Source organism: Dendropsophus ebraccatus, chromosome 12 (genome assembly GCF_027789765.1).
Source record: "Dendropsophus ebraccatus isolate aDenEbr1 chromosome 12, aDenEbr1.pat, whole genome shotgun sequence".
Lineage (NCBI taxonomy): Eukaryota > Metazoa > Chordata > Amphibia > Anura > Hylidae > Dendropsophus > Dendropsophus ebraccatus.
In genome coordinates this window covers 24,682,777-24,704,172 of record NC_091465.1, presented here as the reverse complement: position 1 = coordinate 24,704,172, position 21,396 = coordinate 24,682,777, and the positions used below count along the sequence as shown (strand labels likewise).

Sequence of the window (21,396 nt, the reverse complement as noted above, 5' to 3'; positions counted from 1 at the left end):
TCCCCTTTAAAGGGGTAGTCCACCCAAAAATTTTTTCTTTCAAATCAACTGGTGCCATAAAGTGCCAGAGATTTGTAATTCACTTCTATTAAAAAATCTTAAGTCTTCCAGTACTTATTAGCTGCTGTATGTCCAGCAGGAAGTAGTGTTTTCTTTCCTGTCTGACCCAGTGCTCTCTGTTGCCTCCTCTGTCCATGTCAGGAACTGTCCAAAGCAGGAGCAAATCCCCATAGAAAACCCCTCCTGCTCTCCAGACTGGAAATAATACAACTTCCTGTTGGGCATACAGCAGCTGATAAGTACTGGAAGGCTTGAGATTTTTTAATAGAAGTAAATTACAAATCTCTGTCACTTCATGGCAGCAGTTGATTTGAAAGAAAATTTTTTTGGATGGACTACCCCTTTAAGGGGGCATTGTCAGAGTTTTTGTGTGGTTTCCTCTGGATCTGTCCCATACTGATAAGTTAGTTTGCGAGTCCCAGAGGGAACAGAGACCAATAGAAATGACGATATTCATTGTACAGCGCCGCTGAATATGTTATCGCTATAGAAAGAAATTTATAATGAACTAGTAAAAGAATCCACAATGTTTATAGAGTACATTTCCAATTTATTACCTATTATTTTACAGATATTAATATTCATATTTGTAGATCTGGCATCGCAACCATTTGTGTCAGTATTAACCCTTGCACTGACAAGGCGGTTCCCAGCAACGTCCTTTCCTCTAGTCACAAAGCAACCAGGACCGCCGCAAACAAAAAAATCCTCATTTGGAAAGAATATACTGTATATATAAAAAGATTAAAATAATACTCATCCAGCACAAATTTTAGGCAATCATGATTTTTTTTATCTGCATTTTTTTTTTTTCCATTTTTATAGATCTCTCTCATACTCTATCATATTTCCCATATATACACAAACGTTTGTACATCCCTGTCCTTATGGACAAAATACCTGAAGAAGGGAAAAAAACACTTCTGGAGGAGGGGGAAAGAAAATTAAAAAAAAAAAAAAATTCTGGGAAACGCATCATATAACATAGTCATAGGGAATAAGGCCTGAGTGGGTTTGCGTCAATAGAAGCAGACTGTATGGAGGAAGGTCCGGCCGCTTTTGTCTTCAAACTCTTGTAGCAGTTCGTCGATCTCATTCTCCATGTCGTCTGTGTGTTGTATCTGGAGGATAGAGGGAGATGGAGGTTATATTGCTGCATGGGTCGTAACACTGATGTACATGGCTACAGGAATCTACTACGTGTGTCCATCCTGCATGGTGTCACAGCTGGTCACCGCTCTCAAATGCTCCACATCCAAAACCCTTAAAGGGGTACCCCAGCAAACATGTTTTTCTTTCAAATCAACTGGTGTCAGAAAGTTATATAGAATTGTAATTTACTTCTATTAAAAAATCTCAAGGCTTCCAGTACTTATCAGCTGCTGTATGTCCTGCAGGAGGTGGTGTATTCTTCCCAGTCTGATAGTGCTCCCTGCTGCCACCTCTGTCCATGTCAGGAACTGTACAGAGCAGGAGAGGTTTTCTATGGAGACTTGCTGCTGCTCTGGACAGTTCCTGTCATGGACAGAGGTGGCAGCAGAGAGCACCGTGTCAGACTGGAAAGAATACAGCACTTCCCACAGGACATACAGCCGCTGATAAGTTTTGGAGGACTTTTTTAATAGAAGTAAAATACAAATCATTGGCACTTTCCAACACCAGTTGATTCTATTTTACTGGAGTTTCCCTTTAATGAGTCTATCCCTGGAAGAACCACCTCAGGTAGCGACATTGAAGTCCTTGAGAAACGCCAGTAAAGGACGGTAGATTTATAGACTATCCCACTTCATAAATTGAGATGGGAAAGAGTTCTGGAAAGAATAGTTGTCCGTGGTGCCAAATCTACTGCAGCTTTCATTGCGGCGCGGTCTAGTTTTACAGTCTGGCTTCTATTTCGCCATCTAATGATAAAGGATTACAGGCAGGGCAATAGACTAATGTATTACAGTGCTGTTAAAGGGGTTGTTCAACATTTTTTTTCTTTCAAATCAACTGGTGCCAGAGAGTTGTAATTTATTTCTATTAAAAAAATCTCAAACCCACCAGTACTTATCAACTGCTGTATGTCTTGCAGGAAGCGATGGGTTCTTTCAAGTCTGAAGAGCAGGAGAGGTTTTCTATGGGGATTTGCTGCTACTGCTCTGGACAGTTCCTGACATGGACAGAGGTGGCAGCAGAGAGCACTGTGTCCAACTCTGTCCATACACCACTTCCTTCAGGACATACAGCAGATGAGGAGTACTGAAACATTTTGATTTTTTTAATACAACTTAATTACAAATCTCTGGCACCAGTTGATTTAAAAGTAAATTTGGTTGACCTACCCCTTTAATGCTCAAACCCCTAAAAAACATCTGCAGGAGACGGCCAAACCTTGTTTACACAGGGTTGAGTCTGGGGTCGCTGTCACTTAAATGCACATTTGTCACGTCAAAAAGTGGATGCTGAGACCCACCGGTAGCCAAGCACCCCTTTATCAATCTCACTCCATGAGAAGGGCTCCATTAACTTAGGAGTCCATCTCCCGCAGCAGGAACACATTGGCTGGTCTCCTGGCTTGTTCTAGTGATCTGTGGGGGTCTCAGCACAGCACATTTAGGCGGCAGTGACACTGTGTACGAGACTGAATGAATCTGCCTCCGCAGGTCTTAGTAAGCCATGTTTCTCAGCTTTGGTTTATTTTATGCAGAACATCAGCATTGTTACAATATGTAAATTATCATACACTATTAAAGTTACTTTCATCCTATTGTGTTCTGTTTGTGTGTCTGAGTATAGTAATGAAACAATAACTACTTAATAAATAACTTCATAAAATCTAAGGACTGCAGCTCTGGTTTCCGCAAAACCAGTCCTCTCAGCATGAGGGTGAAGCGGGCCTCCATTATACCTCCATAGCAAAGATTTGATGAAGAATTCATGAGCATGTATGTAGCGATTGTTCCTTGTAGGGGGGAAATGTCTCAGTCTCTGTAATGCACTACAAGCACAATGTTCCCCCTATATCTAAGTTGTCCGTTGTCTAAATACATGTATCAGTCTGAATTCATTCATTAGATATCTATACAGCAAGTCTAACCAAGAATTAGAGTGTAGTGATCATGGGGGGGAGGATTACAGAAATACATAGTGTACCTAGCCGGGGGAAAAAAAAAAAAAACAGCTGCATTACCCTTTTATACCAGGAGGTGGCTTTACTGAGCACTTTTCTCCATTAGGCCTCATATACATGATCATCATTTGCCTTTATACTGAAGGGAGAAAGTACCAGATGCGGTATAATAGAGATATTCTCTTACAGATGGCGTACTGGCTGCACACATACAGATCCATAGGTGTCCATGGGGGTCACCTAAGGTGTCGCCTTGATCTGGTTACCCATCTATAATGTAACACACTTGAGTTTACAGAAACTTACACATTGGCAAAGTTCACAGATGAGGAAAGCACCTAGTGTGGCCTCTTCATGATTATCCTGGATATCGACATTGATGACGTGTACCGGCTGACATGTCTCCTGCTCTCTGGAGTTCAGGTCTGTGAAAAAAAACAACTCGAAATTACACAATATAAATAGATAAATCATTTTATCTCTATATTTTTTAATCTCCAATGAGCAAAACTAGTTACACTTTGCATGAGCCAACCAAGTAACAGGCCACACACAGGGGAATTGCTTGTCAGTGCATCTTATACAGTGGAACATGATCCAGGAATACTGCCCACCTGAACCAACTAGATTCCACTCCTTATTCCTTCAGCATTAAAGTGTCACTGTCGTATTTTTTATTTTATTTTAATAGTACAGGTGATTTTAAGAAACTTTGTAATTGGGTGTATTAGCCGAAAATGCATTTTTATCATGAAAAAGCCGTTTGAAGCTTTCGCCCCTGTCTTTATGGTTCTCTATGGAGAGGGGAGGGGTGGAGGGAGATGAGGCACCAAAACAGAACAACAAAGAGTTAATTTACAGCTACACCACAGGCTCTCTCCTCTGAAGTCAGCACTGACCTCTAAACAGCAGCTTTCACACAGGTCCCGCTGTGTAATCCTTTGTTCTCTGCTGCTGGCTAATCTCCCTCCTCCCCTCTCCATAGAACAGACAGGGCCCGACTGATGTAAACAAGACGAAATTTCCTGATAATGAGCAGTGGATGAGAGAGAGGAGGGAGGGGGGGACCTGGGGAAAGTCTTTTTGAATGCAGATAATGGCAGATTTGCCTAATAAACCCAATTACAAAGTTTCTTAAAATCACCTGTACTATTGATTTCTGCAAAAAAAGGAAAGAAAAAAAAAAGACAGTGACACTTTAAATTGTTAAAATGTGAAAAGCTAGAACCTGCTTGTAAAGGCCCCCAGTAGATAGATGGTACAAGTCCTCACCTTCTACTACTTGATCATAGACTCTCTCCTCGCACGTGATCACCAGGTCGAAGTGGTCCTTGCAGTTCTGGAACCTCTCTGGCCGTGGTTTGATCCTCTTGTTTCTGTCCAACATGTGTAAAATACCGTTCTGTGTATATCTGAATGTCCACCAGTTAAGGAACCTTGTGAGTAGTAATGTACATGCGTATGGCCATATACACAACACATAACAGCCATGTCTGTAAAACAGGAGGCCAGCATGCATACTTGGACGTCAACAAATTTACATATCCCATATTCTAGGAATTAAATCCATTTTTGGATCTTTTTGAAACAGTTTCGCAGCTGGGAAATCTAGTATTGATTTGCAGTTCTTAAAGGGGTAGTTCACAAAAAAAAAAAAAAAAAAAAATTCTTTCAAAATCAACTGGTGCCACAAAGTTATATAGATTTGTAACTTATTTCTATAAAAAAAAAAATTCCAGTCTCCCAGTACTTATCAGCTGCTGTATATCCTGCAAGTGTATTCTTTTTTTAAGTCTGGACAGCAGGAGATGTTTTCTATGGGGGATTTGCTACCGCTCTGGACAGTTCCTGACATGGACAGGGGTGGCAGCAGAGAGCACTGCGTCAGACTGGGGAGAATACACCACTTCCTGCAGCTGATAAGTACTGGAAGACTGGAGAGTTATTAATAGAACTACCCCTTTAATATACATGAATTAAGTCTCTCACATTATTTGCGTCAAGTTCATGTTCGGCTCATGTTACCAGTGCTGTTTGTAAATCCAAAACTAGGAATCGATCCCCCCCCAAAAAAACTCTATATAAACTGCTTAATCGTTTTCTCTGTGTCAAAAAGAAAGCAGGAAGCGCTGCTCAGCCTGAACCTGCCCCGCTGGTGGGAGATCAGGGCAGGCGAGTATATCTTGTTATAGCATATAAGCAAACATTTAGCATCTGCTGGAAAACTTTTTAAACCTGCTGCAAGTAAAACCCATGTGACAGACATCCCAAGAATCCTGGACATCCAAGTCTTCCTAATCTTCCATTGAGCCCCTCACCCCATAATCTAGGATGGATAGGCTAAGTGCCAGAAAAGGCTGTGGAAGGCAAGTCTCAGGACAGCGGTAGTTGTCACTACTACAAGGCATATAAACCATAGTCATCCATCCACGGGGCAGATGTCACTCCTATATACAGAAAGGGGTCAAATCTGCAGTGAAATCCCCGAACAAAAACGGACAGTCCGTGGACTCCTAAACCCCCCCAGCAGGCTGGTTACTATGTAGAACCCGGCAGTGTGGATGATGCTTAGAAATCTCATACTAGCCCGGTATTCTTATATGCTGTGAATTTAAAGTGTCACTGTCTTTTTTTTTTTTTTTTTTTCAATAGTACAGGCGATTTTTAAAGGGGTTATCCAGCGCTACAAAAACATGGCCACTTTCTTCCAGAGACAGCACCACTCCTGTCTCCAGCTTGGGTGGGGTTTTGCTGCTTAGTTCCATTGAAGTAAATGGAGCTTAATTGCAAAATGCACCTGAACTGGAGACAAGAGTCGTTCTGTCTATGAAAGAAAGAGGCCATGTTTTTGTAGCGCTGGATAATCCCTTTAAGAAATGTTGTAATTGGGTTTATTAGGCAAATATGCTGTTTTCTTCAGTCAAAAAGCCTTTCCCCAGGTCCCCCCCCCCTTCCTCTCTCTCCTCCACTGCTCATTATCAGGAAATCTCGACTTTTACATCAGTCGGGCCCTGTGTTCTATGGAGAGGGGAGGGGAGAAGAAAGGAGGGAGATTTGTCAGCAGAGAACAAAGGATTACACAGCAGGACCTGTGTGAAAGCCAGTATTCAGAGATCAGTGCTGACTTTAAAGGAGATAGCCCGGTGATGTCGCTGTAAATTAACTCTTTGTTGTCCTGTATTGGTGACTCATCTCCCTCCATCACTCCCTTCTCCATAGAAAACCATGAAGACAGGGGGAGAGCTTCAAACAGCTTTTTCATGATAAAAATGCATTTTTCGGCTAATAAACCCAATTACAAAGTTTTTTTTTAAAATCGCCTGTACTATTGATTTCTGCAAAAAAAATAAAAAATTAAATGACGGTGACACTTTAACCTGCCCAGACCTGCAGATAAAATCCATAGAACTTACCCTTAGGAAAGGGCTACTGGAAAACTGCAACTGTACAGAAGAAAGTCCCCTGGGGTTTACAGTACCTGCAGCACAATGAACTACAGCTTCTAGAGGTTGTTTCTGGTAGCAGCTGTGCCTGGTACTACAATACCATGCAGCTAAGCCAAAAATACAGTGCTGTGTCTGGTAAGCAGTGACATGGCACTAACATGGAGCTTGGTTGCCTAACCTTGGTATTGGTCAGAAGCTAAAACGTCCACATCACATGTACAATATGTTACACCAGGACATCAATATCTACTTCAATATGTGCTACACAGATTCTAGTACTTCACAGGACAAGCTAACGGATCGATATATAAGTAAATGATTTCATACACTGAAATCCTTTTCTTAAAGGAATCCTTTAACCAGGCAGATGTGATAGAAGATGGGAAGACCCGGATACACGGACACATCTCCTGCAGTGTGGCTTACACAAACAAAAATGAACGCAGATGAATAAAGCTAAATCTTGTTCGTTCACCAGCTATCTGTCCCAAACCCGCCCCATACCACATGCACACTTGGCTCGGCCGAGCATGCACGTGTCCCTAATGGAGGGAGAGATAAGCCACTGCCAGAATCATTTGGCGTCAGCTGGCTTCCTTAGAACAAAAGGATGAAGCGATACGCCAAGCCCTTCTCTCTTGGGAGGCCCCCCATTCACATTAGATGGTTGGACAGTCCCAATGAAATAGGCAATGTGGCAAGTAATCTCTCACAAAACAAAAGGGTTGTTTAGTCTAAATCCATCATGTCTGACACTTCTCTTTCTCTTTGTCTAACGTGTATGAGCACTTAATGGGTTTAACCAGATAAGAAAAAGAGCAGTTACTTTCTTGCAAAAAAAGCACTTCCCCTGTCCTCAGGTTGCGTGTGGTATTACAATTCAGCATCACTGACTTCAACGGAACAGAGCTTCAGTACCACACCCAAACTGAGGACAAGAGGGGCGCTGTTTCTAGAAGGCAGCAGTAATTTTTTTCTAAGCCTGGACAACTTTTTATGGTTGCCTCAGGCAAAACTTTTGAACTGTTTTTTTGCTACAACAAATGTCCAAAAAACAGCCAGCAGTTTCTTGTGTATGCAAATATTTTTTCTTGTTTTGAACCCCCTATAGAATTTTATGGAGAGAATGATGCCAAAGTTTTTGTGATAAAACACCCACACACACAGCCTGCTGTGATTTTGCAAAACTGCAAAAGAAAACCGCCCTAAACCCCCCCCCCCCCCAAAAAAAAAAGTCATGTGTATATGGCGTTTCATATTTCCCCACTGATTCTCGGCTAACATCTACACGCGGAGTTTTTGAGGAAATTTTTAAAAAAAGTATTAGGTTGGGTTTAGGGATGGTCCGAAACTGCCGAGGTTCGGGTTCATATGAACCCGAACGCTCGGCATCAGATTCCCGCTGTCTGCCCGCTCCGTGGAGCGGGTGGATACAGCGGGAGGACCGCCTGGAAAACTGGGATACAGCCTATGGCTATGGCTGTATCCCAGTTTTCCAGGCGGTCCTCCGGCTGTATCCACCCTCTCCACGGAGCGTGCAGACAGGGGGAATCATTACCGAGAGTTCGGGTTCGTACGAACCCGAACCGAACTCTGTTCGGACCATCCCTAGTTGGGTTCACACTGTTTTTGCAATCTTTTATCCTTTTATTTTTTTTGTATCAATGGAAAAACGGATGCACACAAATGCATCCATTTTTTTTGCCTAAAACTAATTGCAAAACAGCAGTGTGAACCCAGCCTAAACATACACCATGCGCAAATGTTGGCGTTTTAAATGGACTTAAAAAGAGTACCTGTCTTTATAACTTTCAAAATCTTTTTTTTTTTTTCAATTTTTACTTATGCTTTATAACAAAGCTATACTTACATGTATCCAGGTCCAGTCTCTTGAAGACTGTGCTGGTTAAAAAAAAAACAAAAAAACAACTGAAACGCAGGAAGTAAGTCCCAGGTCATCTACGATCCCAGAAGGCAGTCATGTGATTGGACACATTGAGCAGTCACTCTCTGTACTGGCCACAATTCCTGTGTTTAGTCTTTTTTTTTTTAACCAGCACAAGACTAAAAAGCTTCAGGAGACTGGACCTGGATACAAGTAAGTATAGCTTTGTTATAGAGTATATAAAGAGTGTGCATAATTAAATTTTTTTCACCCCAAGAGAGTAATCGATCAGCTAATGATTGAGCTAACACTAGCTCATTGGCTCAAAAAATAATCTCTCTGTGCAATAGGAGACAGGCAGTCGACAGCTGACTAAAAAAAGGGCCTGCCTGATCGAGCAGTGTAATAGGCGCTTTAGCAGATGGGAGACGACTTATCAAGCAGCTCAGGTTGTGTAATACAGCCTCAAAAGTCGCCACACACTTTAGGCTAGTTTCACAAATGGCAGCTTTTTGGAAAAATGCCACTGCAGTTTGAGCCACAGCCAGAAGTGGATTCAGTAGGAAGTAGAAGTATAAGCCCTCCCTTTATATTTCCCATTCCTTTTTAATCCACATCTGGCTTTGGCACAAAAACAGCAGAGGCAGTTTTCCAAAAAACTGCTGTGTGTGAAACCAGCCTTATACTTTTGTCGGCCATACCTTCTGCTCATTGCAGGTTTGCGTGTCAGTATAAGGGCTATGGCCACCTTTAGGCTCAAAGTGTCACTGTCGTTATAACTTTCAAAATCTAAAAATCAACAGAAGATGTGATAAAGCAAGTTTGCAATTGACATTCTTTTTTTTTAGTCTTCATGGAGAACACGGCACTTCCTGTTTTCGACTTCTGAGGGAGATAAAAAAAAACAAAAAAAACAGGAAGTCCTGTGTATCCCAGGCCATTTGAGCGCTCACAGAAAAAAGACAGTCATGTGATTAACAGACACAATAGGGGGACATTTATTAAGTCCGGCGTTTTTTTACGCCAGGCCCACAAAAGTCCCCGGAGCTCAGAGGATTTACGTACAGGCGCACTGCCTCTACATAAATCATGTGTGCAAAGAGCCCATTCATTCGAATAAATTGAAATCTACGCCAGCTCAGAGCGCCCCACTGATGCAGGAGGCGCAGATTGGCCCGATGTGAATAAAATATTGGCAAATAGACCATTTGCGAATATTTTTACGCCGATCAAGCCCATCTGTGCCTAAAAAAGGCATTTTAGCCCCAATGAGCCGTGACTCTCTGTACTGGCCGGAATTCTTGTGTTTAGTCTGTTTTTTTTAACAAGTACAAGTCGGAAAATCTGCCTTCAGGAGACTGGACCTGGACTTCTGGTAAGTTCAGCTTTGTTTTACAGCAGGATAAATATAAAACACTTTAATGTCCAATCCAGAGGTTTCCCATCTGCTGCTTTTTCAACAAAAGCAGTAAAGAAAACTAAAGAGCACAAAGGAGCAGCATGGTATATGTTAGACACTGCCTATGATGGCACACTAAGTGGGGGGGGGGGGGGGAGAGAACACACACACAACCTTGTAACAACCACTTCCCCTTATATTCTGCCCAAAGTCTCCCAAGCCATGTTATTACAGGTTCCCAGGTGATAAACTAGCCTAATGGAGCAACAATACAGGTGGCCGACCAGTACCTCACCGAGATAGCTTTTTACCATAGTCTTGTGGGACTCAGGCCCCCTATTCTACTGATCGTGGTGGTCATTTTTGACGTGTCACAGGACATTTACAGTTTTGATCTGTCGAGGTCACGGTGCTGAAACCCCCACCAATTATTGGTCGGGAGAAGCCTATGGGGCCATCCAGAGATCACTGTGAGCCAGGGGTTAAAGTGCTCCAATACTACTTTAATTGGTGGAGGCCCCAGCTGATCAAAACTGTAAACATGTTCTATGACATCAGAAGTTTTTCTAAAAGACCGGGACATTTTCACTTTCTAATAAACTCGGTGTTTGAATTCAACATTTTCAAGATTCCTACTTGCTGTCAGTGAGAAGGACCTTGCTTACTTCTTCCTCCCTGCTTCAGGTCGCTCTGGCACAGGTGCAGCTAGTATGACTACTTCACTTCCAACCAAAATGTCCAGGGTAGAGCTCAATTACAAGGGTTTATTATAGGTTGACATGAGCGAATCTACAGTAGGAACGAAGCAACTCGCTTTGTTCCAATCTGCATTCAGCTCATAAGGCTACATACTCTGAAGTCTGCTCCGCTCTGTGCCGTTCCTCCCCAGGTGCTGGGAGAAGCTGGATCCAGTCCTGGGAAACTTATCGCTTTGTTCTTTCTGTAGATTTGCCCATTGCTAATTATGGGCCCAATTATAAGGCCAAAATAATGCAGGAAGAGAAAAAAAAAAGAAAAATCGAGAATTAAATACAGTACACAGCAATACATATGTATTGCAGTGAACTATCCAACTGCAGTTCTCATAATACACTCTGCCCATGTCAGGGTGGAACAAGAGATCTGTCAGGGCAGACGCAGAGCCTTTAGAAGGCCACCAGCTGCCATGATAACAGTGTCACGCGGCAAATGTTTCACGTGGAGCCGATCATGACAGAACCAGCACCTGTCATATAGCCACCTAGATGCCATGGCCACTATGAACTGCAGCATCTAGGAGGTTAAATTGCCAGGAAAGGACTGAAGTCTGATCCCTGCAGCTGCCAGATTATGTGGTCTATAATATACAGCTGGCATCCACTGGGTTCTTTCATTTTCATTTGTCCTATTGTGCCGCACAGGCATCATAGAGGGGTTCTTCTGAAAAAGCCAGAACACACTAAAAAGTGTTTATATGAACGTCTACAGCTCTTAATCAGCTATTCATCTCTAGGGCCCTGATGCAAATACTGCAGGGGAAATGCGTTGTTGGCCATGGGTTTCAATATAAATACCAGCCGTTTGAAGAGGTGCCAGGTGCAGGACCCGGACCAACCGAAACACTATGCATTTAGAAAAGGGGTTAATTTTTTTTTTCTTATCAAACTCATATTTGTAAAGAGATCAATATGAAATCAGAACAGAAGTTCAGAGCTAAAAAGGAAACAATGTTCAGAAACTAGACTAACATTATAGGAAGTGGATAGACCTCCCTAGTTTGCTACAGTGAACCTGCTCTATTCCTTTTAACACTCAGTCTGAGGATGTAAATAAGAAATGTTTTCTTCTATTGACAGCAAGCAGAGATCTGGAAAACTGAAGGCTTGTAACAAGGTACATATGAATTAAACAGTTCAGTTGCATAAAGCCCCCTGAATTCACACCCTTTCCCGGATTTATGCCCCGGACACTCATCTGATATGGTTTCCATTCAGACAGGAAGTTCATTTAATGGGTGGCAAATTTGTGCAACTCACTATACACAGTTATCAAGCAGTGTACTAGACTCTGTATACAAGTGCCTATCTACAAGATCTGTGCATGGGGTTAGAGTGATAGGGCCCTGGAAAGTGCTGGGCAATTAAATTAAAGGAAAAATCCAGGCTCTGACTTTTTATCAAAACAGCTGGGACACTGCTATGGACGCTGACTGGCTGAGCAGGCCTAGGTCCCCACTCAGGACTTAGAAACGGCTGGAAAACAGGAACCAGAGCAGAGGACAGCGGACCCCAGCGTTGGAGCCAGGGAGATAAGTGCATGTTCACCCACCTCCTCCAACTGTTTTGGGGACCCAAAAAGAAAAAGAAAAAAGAAAAATAAAGGCCCAGTTTTTTAATAATTTGAATTAAAAAAAACAAAACAAAAACACGAATGTGGCGTGTGATGTGGAGGACAACAGTGCAAGAGCAATGAAGCAGAAATGTCCTGTGTCCTGCCGCTTAAAGGGGAACTATCAGCAGGTTAGGCGACTATAACCTGCTGATGTGTCTCTATTGTGCAGGACACACTGAATTATCAATGGAGCGGGCCACCTGGGAATGGACTAGATCAGGGCTACGGGGGCAGGCAGTGCTCCTAATGGTCTTACCTGACCGTGGAGCAAGCTACTAAAAGAACCAGATCAGTGCAGAGGAGAAACTTGAGATACCTTCCCTCCAGCGTCCCCTTTGCAATAGGGACAGATAGGCAGGTTAGATTAATCTAACCTGCTGATAGTTCCCCTTTAATCCTTTATGTGCTGCAGCATGTAAGTGCAACTAGGGGGGGGCTACCTACATGGAGGATTCTACTTACTGGGCGGAATAAGATTTGTGGGGCTACTTACATGGACATACAGGGGCTTAACTACAAGATAGATGCACAGAAAAGACCACCTATACTATAGTGTGACCTGAACACTATTTGAAGGCACATATTTAGTATAACTGCACTATGTAAAGCAAAAAAAGTTGCTGCTTCAAACACTATTAAAATAAGTATCTGAGGTCTCCAGCCCTAGCCCATCTACATACATAGCAATCTGCTACTATATTTTGGAAGTAAATAAAAGTAAATAGTTATCAGGCTTGTCACGTTTCTATAGACTATGGAGTAGTGGTTAGATAGAGACAGGGCCTTAAATGTTACAGTAAGTGACATCTTCCTGTAAGTTTACCTGCAGCTCCCTTTCTTTTAAAGTGTCTCTCTACAATACGATCATAACTAAAAGGGACCCCCAAGAGTCCCAAGAGTGACCACCTAAATGTTCATCCATGTCAAACATTTGTACAGGCAGGATGGGAGAAAACTGCTGGCCAAATAAATGCTCAGCTGACTGAAATGGGATGTGTAGTAGTGATGAGCGAATAGTGAGATATTCGAATATTCGATATTCTTACGAATATCCCGCGAATATTCGATCCCATTTAAGTCTATGGGAACAAGTATTCGATTAGTGAAAAACATCTATCTGATCATTTGGAGGGTAAAACCGGAAGCTGGGGGATTTGAACGCTTATCGAATATTCGCGGGATATTCGTACAAATAAATCGAATATTCGATCATCACTAATGTGTAGTATTAATTGGGGAAGTTGCTTAGGATTTGTATCCACTGGCCAGATTGGAAAGTGTTTCTGAAGGGATAAGCTCTCTGTTACTAAATGGGTCAAGTACTTAAGGGCCATAATCCTTCTGTGCAATACACTCTACTATTGGCCCAACTCAGCGGGTTCAGAAGACTTTAGTACAGGGGTTGGCTCCTTAAAGTGACTCTGTACCCACAATCTGACCACCACAAACCGCTTGTACCTTCGGATAGCTGCTTTTATTCCAAAATTTGTCCTGGGGTCCGTTCGGCAGGTGATGCAGTTATTGTCCTAAAAAAACAACTTTTAAACTTGCAGCCCTGTGCCAAACTGGCGTGGCCTAAAGTGACTGTGCATTAGGCTGGCACACCCTCTCAGTCCCTCCTCCCTGACCTCTTCACCATTAGGAATGCCCCAGGCAGGTATTCTCCTATTCATCAGCTGTGTGAGCCCGGCACATGGGCTGGATCGTTAAGGCACCCGTGCAGTTTTTACTGCAGAGGAACAGGAAAAATCCTGCCAGGGTGGTGCAAGGTTAGGGCACAGATACTCTAGGCCACGGCAGTTTGACACAGCATCACGAACGGACCCCAGGACAGATCTTGGATTAAAAGCAGCTATCCCAAGGTACAAGTGGTTTTGGGGGGGGGGGATGCAGATTGTGGATACAGAGTCGCTTTAAAAGTGTCACTGTTTAAAAAGAAATTAAAAAAACGTGGACATGTTAGACATGCCAAAAGTTTTGATCGCTCTGGGTCTAAGTGATTAGACCCTAACCGATTGTGAGAATAAGCGGGCAGAGGACCACAGCATTGCAGCGTGGTCCGCTCCCTGCTCTGTCAGCGAGTTGGGCTCTATAGACTTACATTGACTTGTGACGTGACTCCGAGCCAGTAGAATGGAGCACTGAGCACGGCCTTCTCCTGGCTCACTCTCACGATCGGCACGAGACTTAACACTCAGATATCAAAAGTTCTGATTGGTCTGGGTCTATGACCTGTCAAAAGCTTTTTGAAACGACAGTGACACTTTATCAAGGAGGCATATGGGGATGGTGCAGTGCCTTGAGCCATCCAAAAAGGCAACTTACTAGGGGAATGATTTACCAATAGGCACCAAATACAGGGCTGATTGAGAAAAAGCTCTTCTGGAGGTGGTGGTGGTGGTATTTTAGGCAATTCCCTAACCTATTCACTGAAGTGGCTCCATACAGCTACAGGTGGATTGTTGAATTGCACTGGATTCCATTCTCTGCATAAAAGCCTATCCGGTCTATCCTCAGGATGTGCCTCAAACCCTAAAATAGACATGGAGTGAAACTGTAGATGTTCAGCTATTGTTACCTGTAGGGAGAGGGACAAAAGGTTACAGTCAGTTGCAAGATTAAGCTCTGTTCACATTGCTATCGATGGAATAGCCATCAGCTGCATTATTTGTACTGTAAGGGGGGGAAAAGTTAGAACCTAATGGATGATTCCATTGACTCTTGATGGCTCTAACACAACCCATGATGCCAGTGTGTAATAAGCCAAAATTATTGCAGTACTACCCTGTGCCTTAAGTTGTCACCACTAGTTTACATCAGATTGTTCCTGTGTCTTTGGATACTTTAGTATACATATAGGCTCCTAAATCCAGATGGGAGCGTAAAGCTCCAAATGCTGCTCAATGAAAGGGACACTGATAACCAGACGTTTGTAAGAGGGCATTTTATTGGCCCAAAGCAATATACAGACACAGTGAGATTATTTAGTAGTCACTACTGTAGAACAGCACATGTACAGGGCATATAATGCAGTAAATGTAACACATAGACCTGTATAGCTTACACAGCTAACATCACATGCAAACAGGATGCGGGGCAAGAAGTCAATCAGAAACAATGACTTAGCTACTGATCTAGCTACTGATCTAACTCTGTTGTAGTAGTAGTTTTAGAAGCCTGCGTTGTATTAAAAAAAAAAAAAAAAAAAAAAACGCTTTATAAAAAGACACACCTGACTTTAATACAGACCCCTGGTTTAGACAACTTTCCCCGATGGTCTAATGGCCCTATTCCACCGGACGATTATCGTTTGCATAATCGTTAACGATTAACGATCTCAAACGACCGCTATTGCGAAAGACCTGAAAACGCTCACTCATTTCCATGAAACGATAATCGTTAGTTATGATCGTAATTGCGATATTTTTTCTTCACTATTGCGTTTGTATCTATTGCGAAAAACCGAACGATGTCTTATTCAATGCGAACGATTTGCGAACGAGCAACGATAAAAACAGGTCCAGGTCTTATAAAGCGATCAACGATTTCTTGTTCGGTCGTTAATCGTTAACTGCATTTCAACTGAACGATTATCGTTTCAATTAGAACGATTTAACGATAGACTGAACGATAATCGTCCGGTGGAATAGGGCCCTAAGGCTGTGAAGGTGTCAAAGTTTACTGAAAAGACAAGGCCACTTTAACACTCTTCATTACAGTACCCTACAGCCACACATACACAGGTGTGCTGCATGCACAATACACACCCAGCCTTGCTGCATCAGTAGTAAAACCCAGAACAGTAGCTGAAGGACCATCAGTGATGTCACAGTCATAAGATTAGTCAGGGACATCACTGTAGGTCCTTCAGCTCCCGTACTGGGCAAGTTCCCCTGAGCTTTTAGATTCCAGAATCTGGAGGTGATGCACATCACCTATAGATTGGTGCCCGGCAGAAGGGAGAAGACTGCAGTAGAGAGACCAGAACTCCCAGTCATAGTGCCCTCCCCCATGACCCCTGTGGTGATGCAACTCGTGAGTTTACACTGATAAACAGAGGTTGTGATATAGACAGCCATATACCTTCTATTTACCTCCTCAGAGCTTTATCTGCTGCGTTCGCTTACATCCCTAGATACACATACACAGTCTTTACAGCAACGCATGCTGTGGGAAAAACCTCCGCCAGCCAGCACCAGCTGTGAGTACCAGTCTCCAGGCCACCAGTAACATGCTGCGTGGGTACATGGAACGATAAATATATGTTCTTAATTATGTTCGCACCCCCGTCAGATTTCGAGAAGACACAACACATACTAAGCTACAGGGGCAAGTCAGAAAAGTGTTTTTTCCTCTACTAATTTACCACTATACTAAAGCAATTCTAAAGTTTTGGCTTGCATTCTCGTCACTATAACGAAAACTAAAGGCCATATAAGATGGCCCCAATCACTGTGTAGACGAGCACAGATCTGCTAGGCATCTATTCCCTTATTGAGCCTATTACACAGCTTTATAATTGTGTGGCCAGAGCTGCAAAATAAGCAAGTAATCGCGCCTAAGTCGAGACTTCCTGCTCTGTCTGATGAGGAGGCTGCTGTAAAAGTGATCCCTACATCCCTGCAGTCAACAGATGAAGCTCACAGCTCCCCCCCAAATGAAATTCTCTCTTCAAAGTTGTTTCCCGAAGGATTCACAATAAAAATGGAAAAATGTGTTATACAAAAAAAACAAAAACACACCATATGGAGAAGCCAAAGTTTTGATCCACAAGTTCCTCTGTGCTACATCTCCACACTCAGATTTAGTTGGTGCAGTTGTATTTAATGCAGTGATCTGCATTTTTGTGCAGTGATCTGTAGTTCTTATAGATACATTGCCTCCTAGCCCACTAAGATGCGGCAGTCACCACTGACTGCATTTAGAGGGTAAAGTGATTGGTACTGGAGCACCAATGGCAATTGGGGACTTGGAGAGCAGCCATCGAATATGGAGCAGGTTCACCCAATGGCTGGTGACAAATAGGCTAAACTGGTGTACAAAGTACTTGACATTAATGCAGAGACAAAAGGAGAGAATCGGCGGTCCTCAACTAAACAGATGTTTAGAAAGCTACAAAACGCCAACGAAGAAAGCAGCACTGACCCCCTATAGAGTCCTTTACTTTGTCTTCATAAAGATAAAGGTAGGCCCCGTTCCCACTGAGCAAAGCTAGCGGAATTCCGCAACGGAATTGTCCGCCGCGGAATGCCGTTAGCCTCCCGCTCATAATGGGAGTCTATGGGAGGCGCGCGCTCCTGCCCTGTCCGCGCTGAAGAATGAACATGTTCATTCTTCAGCGCGTACAGAGCAGCAGCACGCGCCTCCCATAGACTCCCATTATGAGCAGGAGGCTAACGGCATTCCGCGGCGGACAATTCCGTCGCGGAATTCCGCTAGCTTTGCTCAGTGGGAACGGGGCCGTAGTAGCATTAGGTCGGGGTAGTGGTCAGTGTCATCTGCAGCCACCAAGCTGCCATCGCTGTACACAAACTTCTGATATGTCAGAAGCCCTGGTGGCTGAAGTCTCACCACCTGGACCCCACAGATAATACAAATCATGTGCCACAAGGGTCTGTGCTGGGTTCTCTTTTTGATATGCAAGTAAGTGACATAGGAGAAGGTTTGGTAGGTAAGGTTTGTCTTTTTACATAAGTGTGTATCGGGTTGATATTCCTAAAGGTGTCCGTAATATGGAAAATTTATTTCTGTTTACTAGATAAGTGGTCCAAACAATGGAAACTGCAGTTCAATGTTACCAAATGTAAGATAATGCACTTGGGGAGAAGGAATCCTCTATCCAAGTATTATATCAGTTGTTCTCTTTTGGCAAAGACTTCAGAAGAGAAGGATTTAAGAGTAGTGATCTCACTCAGACAGCCTTAAATGAGGCACTGTCAAAACAAAATGGACATGTCAGATCTGTCAAAAGTTTTGATCAGTGCAGGTCTGAGTGTCCAGACTGTGACCAATCAATCACGACACGGAGCAGGGAGACTGAGCTCACTGCATTCCTCAGACTATTATGTGAGGGTACGGCTTTTCTCACCAACACAGAGATGGAGGAGAATCACGCATCAGGGACGTCCTCTCCCTCCTCATTCTAGGAGAAGTCCGGCATCTGCAAAATTTTCTTCTTCAAATGAGGTGGCTGCACTTCACATGCACCTACCTCCCCAGCTCTAGCGCAGGGGTCCGCTGTACCCTGTTGTGATTCATGGTCCCCCAGATCGTGAGGTGTCAGCCCCACTCAGCAGCCGTAGTGGTGTGGAGGGTCTGTAGCATAAAACATCAGAAAAAAAGCCGCGAAAAGTGACAGTCAGTGAAAAATTAGCGGGGAAGATCAGTAACAAGAAATTTAGTGTACTGAAATAGTAGTAGATGCTTGGAAAAAAAACTCCGCAGATGTGGTAGGTAAATCTATAACAACTGAATTTAAACCTGCCTGGGGTAAACATATCTATCCTAAGAATAAAAAATGGCAGACTACATGGACCAGATGGTCTTTTTCTGCCGACAACCTTCTGTTTCTATTTTTTTCCCCTTGGGTCAGGTTGAAGGTGGCAGAAATGCCAGGGGACTTACAAAAATTTAGCATAATAATTGTTTTGAAGTTCAGATGTGATGTGGATCCCAAATATGCACCATGTCGATTTTGTCTGCAGGGCAGAGACAAGTGGTGCACAGTCTTGTGCGCAAGAGAAATGATGAGAGACTGCTAGATATGCAGTTTGATGTGAAAGGCTTGTTCACATCAGCGTTAGGCACATCTGTCCTGCTGCTCCATTAAAAAGGCAAAATGTGCAGCAGTGCCGGATCCATTACGTGATGAAAATAAAAGATGCTCAATTTCCAAATAATGCGGTCCAGAAAGTTGTACAGTGTATTCTATACAAACCTTCGTTCAATATAAAACCCTAATAAAGCCTCTCAGACTGGATGCAGGAGGTTGTCCCCTGTGATTGTACTACTACATAAGGAGCGTTATACGTGGAAGATATTCTCTAGTAGAGGCAACAATGCAATCCATAGAAATAAGGTTAGACAGCACCAGTATATGTCTGTCGCTCATTTACACCACAGAGCTGTGTGTAATCCCAGTACAGTGCCACAAAGTCCCTACAGGCCCGTTAGCACGTACTAATGTATGGGCCACTGTGGGTCAATAGCAGAACTTGGCTATTTCCTGGAAATCCACATAACCAAGGGAAATTCCCTTCCAACCAAGCTCCTAGTTCCCCTATAAAAAGTGTGGCTAAAGAGCTCATTACTGCCAGGAATGTAGCCATATAGTAGGAGAGTTCCTTTAATAATTAGTCGCAGTTCTAAAACTCCCCTGACTCATGTGGTCTCTGGTATATAGGCTGTATCCCAGTTTTCCAGGTGGTCCTCCGGCTGTATCCACCAACTGCACGGAGCGGGCATCATTGCCGAGAGTTCAGGTTCGTACGAACCCGAACCTCGGCAGAATCGGACCATCCCTAGCTGAATCTCATGTATTCTACAGGATGCAAATTGACACGGCTCGATCTTGTGTTTAGGAGCAGCAGAAGGCAGGGGAGACTGCGGCACATAGAAATACAGAGGCTCTGGAGCACATTTGAGGACAGAAGTACTAGGTAACGGATTTATCACTTGGTGCGTTCGGATAAAAGACAGAGCTGTGATGAGACTCCTGCAAAGCCAGAGTATAATGGGAACTGCATTAAGAGAGACATAGGAAAGAAAAGGATTTCAAGAAGTCAGGTAAGCCATACATGGCCCCCCCACTAAAATAGGCAAACACAAGAACCTGCACATAGTTCTCTAACAGCCTAAGGTGCACTGCATTACAAAAAAAACAAAACCCACATGCATTAGTGCTTTTAGGCCCATGTTATTTGTGGACATATTCCCTGCTCATTACAAGCCAACTGTTCAGGCTTCACTACATTACTGGATATTCGGACATCAGTATTATATGCCAACAAACCAGTGGGCCGTTCGCTCCCCCTGTGAAGTCTTCCAGTCCCCTGCTAAACACTATGGCTACTTCCAAGATGGACCCTTCTCATAATCTGTTATGTGGCCTACTGCTTTAAAGTGAATACATCAGCTGTAATTGATGTTCCAAACTTCGGATATTGTTTAACAGGACAAGGATACACATGGTACCTTCCATATATCCAGCTGCGCTTCCACAGTGTAGAGAAATGCTTTTACTCACTGGTACAAGTCGTCACAGAGGATTTTCCAAGTATCTGAATATCTGCAAGATGCCTGACTGACACCTGGAAGCGGAGTCCCAGGCAGGATCAGGAATGGGAGGGATAAGGAGATGTTACAGCTTGCTGCACTTCTGGGGTTACTATATAATAAAAGCAATTTTCTACATCCTGGAAGCACAGATAGCTGTTATGTCAAGGAGACACACGGTACCTTTCATATCTGTCTAACAGTGGCAGCAGTTTGGAACATGATGTGCAGCTGACTTATTCCATTTAAAGCAAACCAGTCACAGAATTAAAAGGTGGTTAAACCATGTTTATGGTTGTATAAGATTCTCAGTCCGATTTCATACACACTGTACTTTTACAGGTTGAGCCTTCCAGCGGTGAAATCGCTTTATTATGGAAATGAGCTTCAAAAGCCCAGAAGGTGCTCCCTTTGGATTTACATAGCTGGACTTGTATCCAAACACTCTGCGTGCAATGCCCCTGTACTTACTCCTATCAGCCGCCAGCTGCTTGATTGACATCCACAAGAGATTACTTTAAACTTTACATACTGAGATGAAATCCTGCATGAGTGCTCCATAAATCATGCTCATCACATGCAGTTCTCCAAGCTCCTTCCAACTGCCTTTGTGGCTTGTGTGAACTGTCGAAAGCCCAAGTGCAGACCAGTCTATCAGACCACTGGGAGAAGCTCAGTTTTTAGCAGTAGTGTTAAGTGTTCAGGTTCGGATAATGTTGCCAAACCCAAACACTTTGACAGGTCTGCTCAAGTGTTTGATTCCTAGGGATGCCTAACACTACTCTGCTGCTAAAGTTGAAACTAAAGTCTAGTGGATGTTAATCAAGCAACTAAGTGTGGATAGTGCGCA

General features: G+C 43.2%; 1 protein-coding gene across 1 annotated transcript in view; it reads right to left on the bottom strand.

The window, feature by feature from the left end:
* Nucleotides 1–589: 589 nt before the first annotated feature.
* SSU72 (SSU72 homolog, RNA polymerase II CTD phosphatase) overlaps nucleotides 590–21,396 on the bottom strand; it is a 35,393-nt gene continuing 14,586 nt past the window's right edge. Inside the window, exons 3-5 of the mRNA XM_069947975.1 lie at nucleotides 4,445–4,584; nucleotides 3,479–3,597; nucleotides 590–1,181 (exon numbers count right to left, since the gene is read on the bottom strand). Of these exons, the coding sequence (XP_069804076.1) occupies nucleotides 1,080–1,181; nucleotides 3,479–3,597; nucleotides 4,445–4,584 (361 nt within the window). The 3' untranslated portion in view covers nucleotides 590–1,079. The remainder of the gene's footprint in view (nucleotides 1,182–3,478; nucleotides 3,598–4,444; nucleotides 4,585–21,396) is intronic.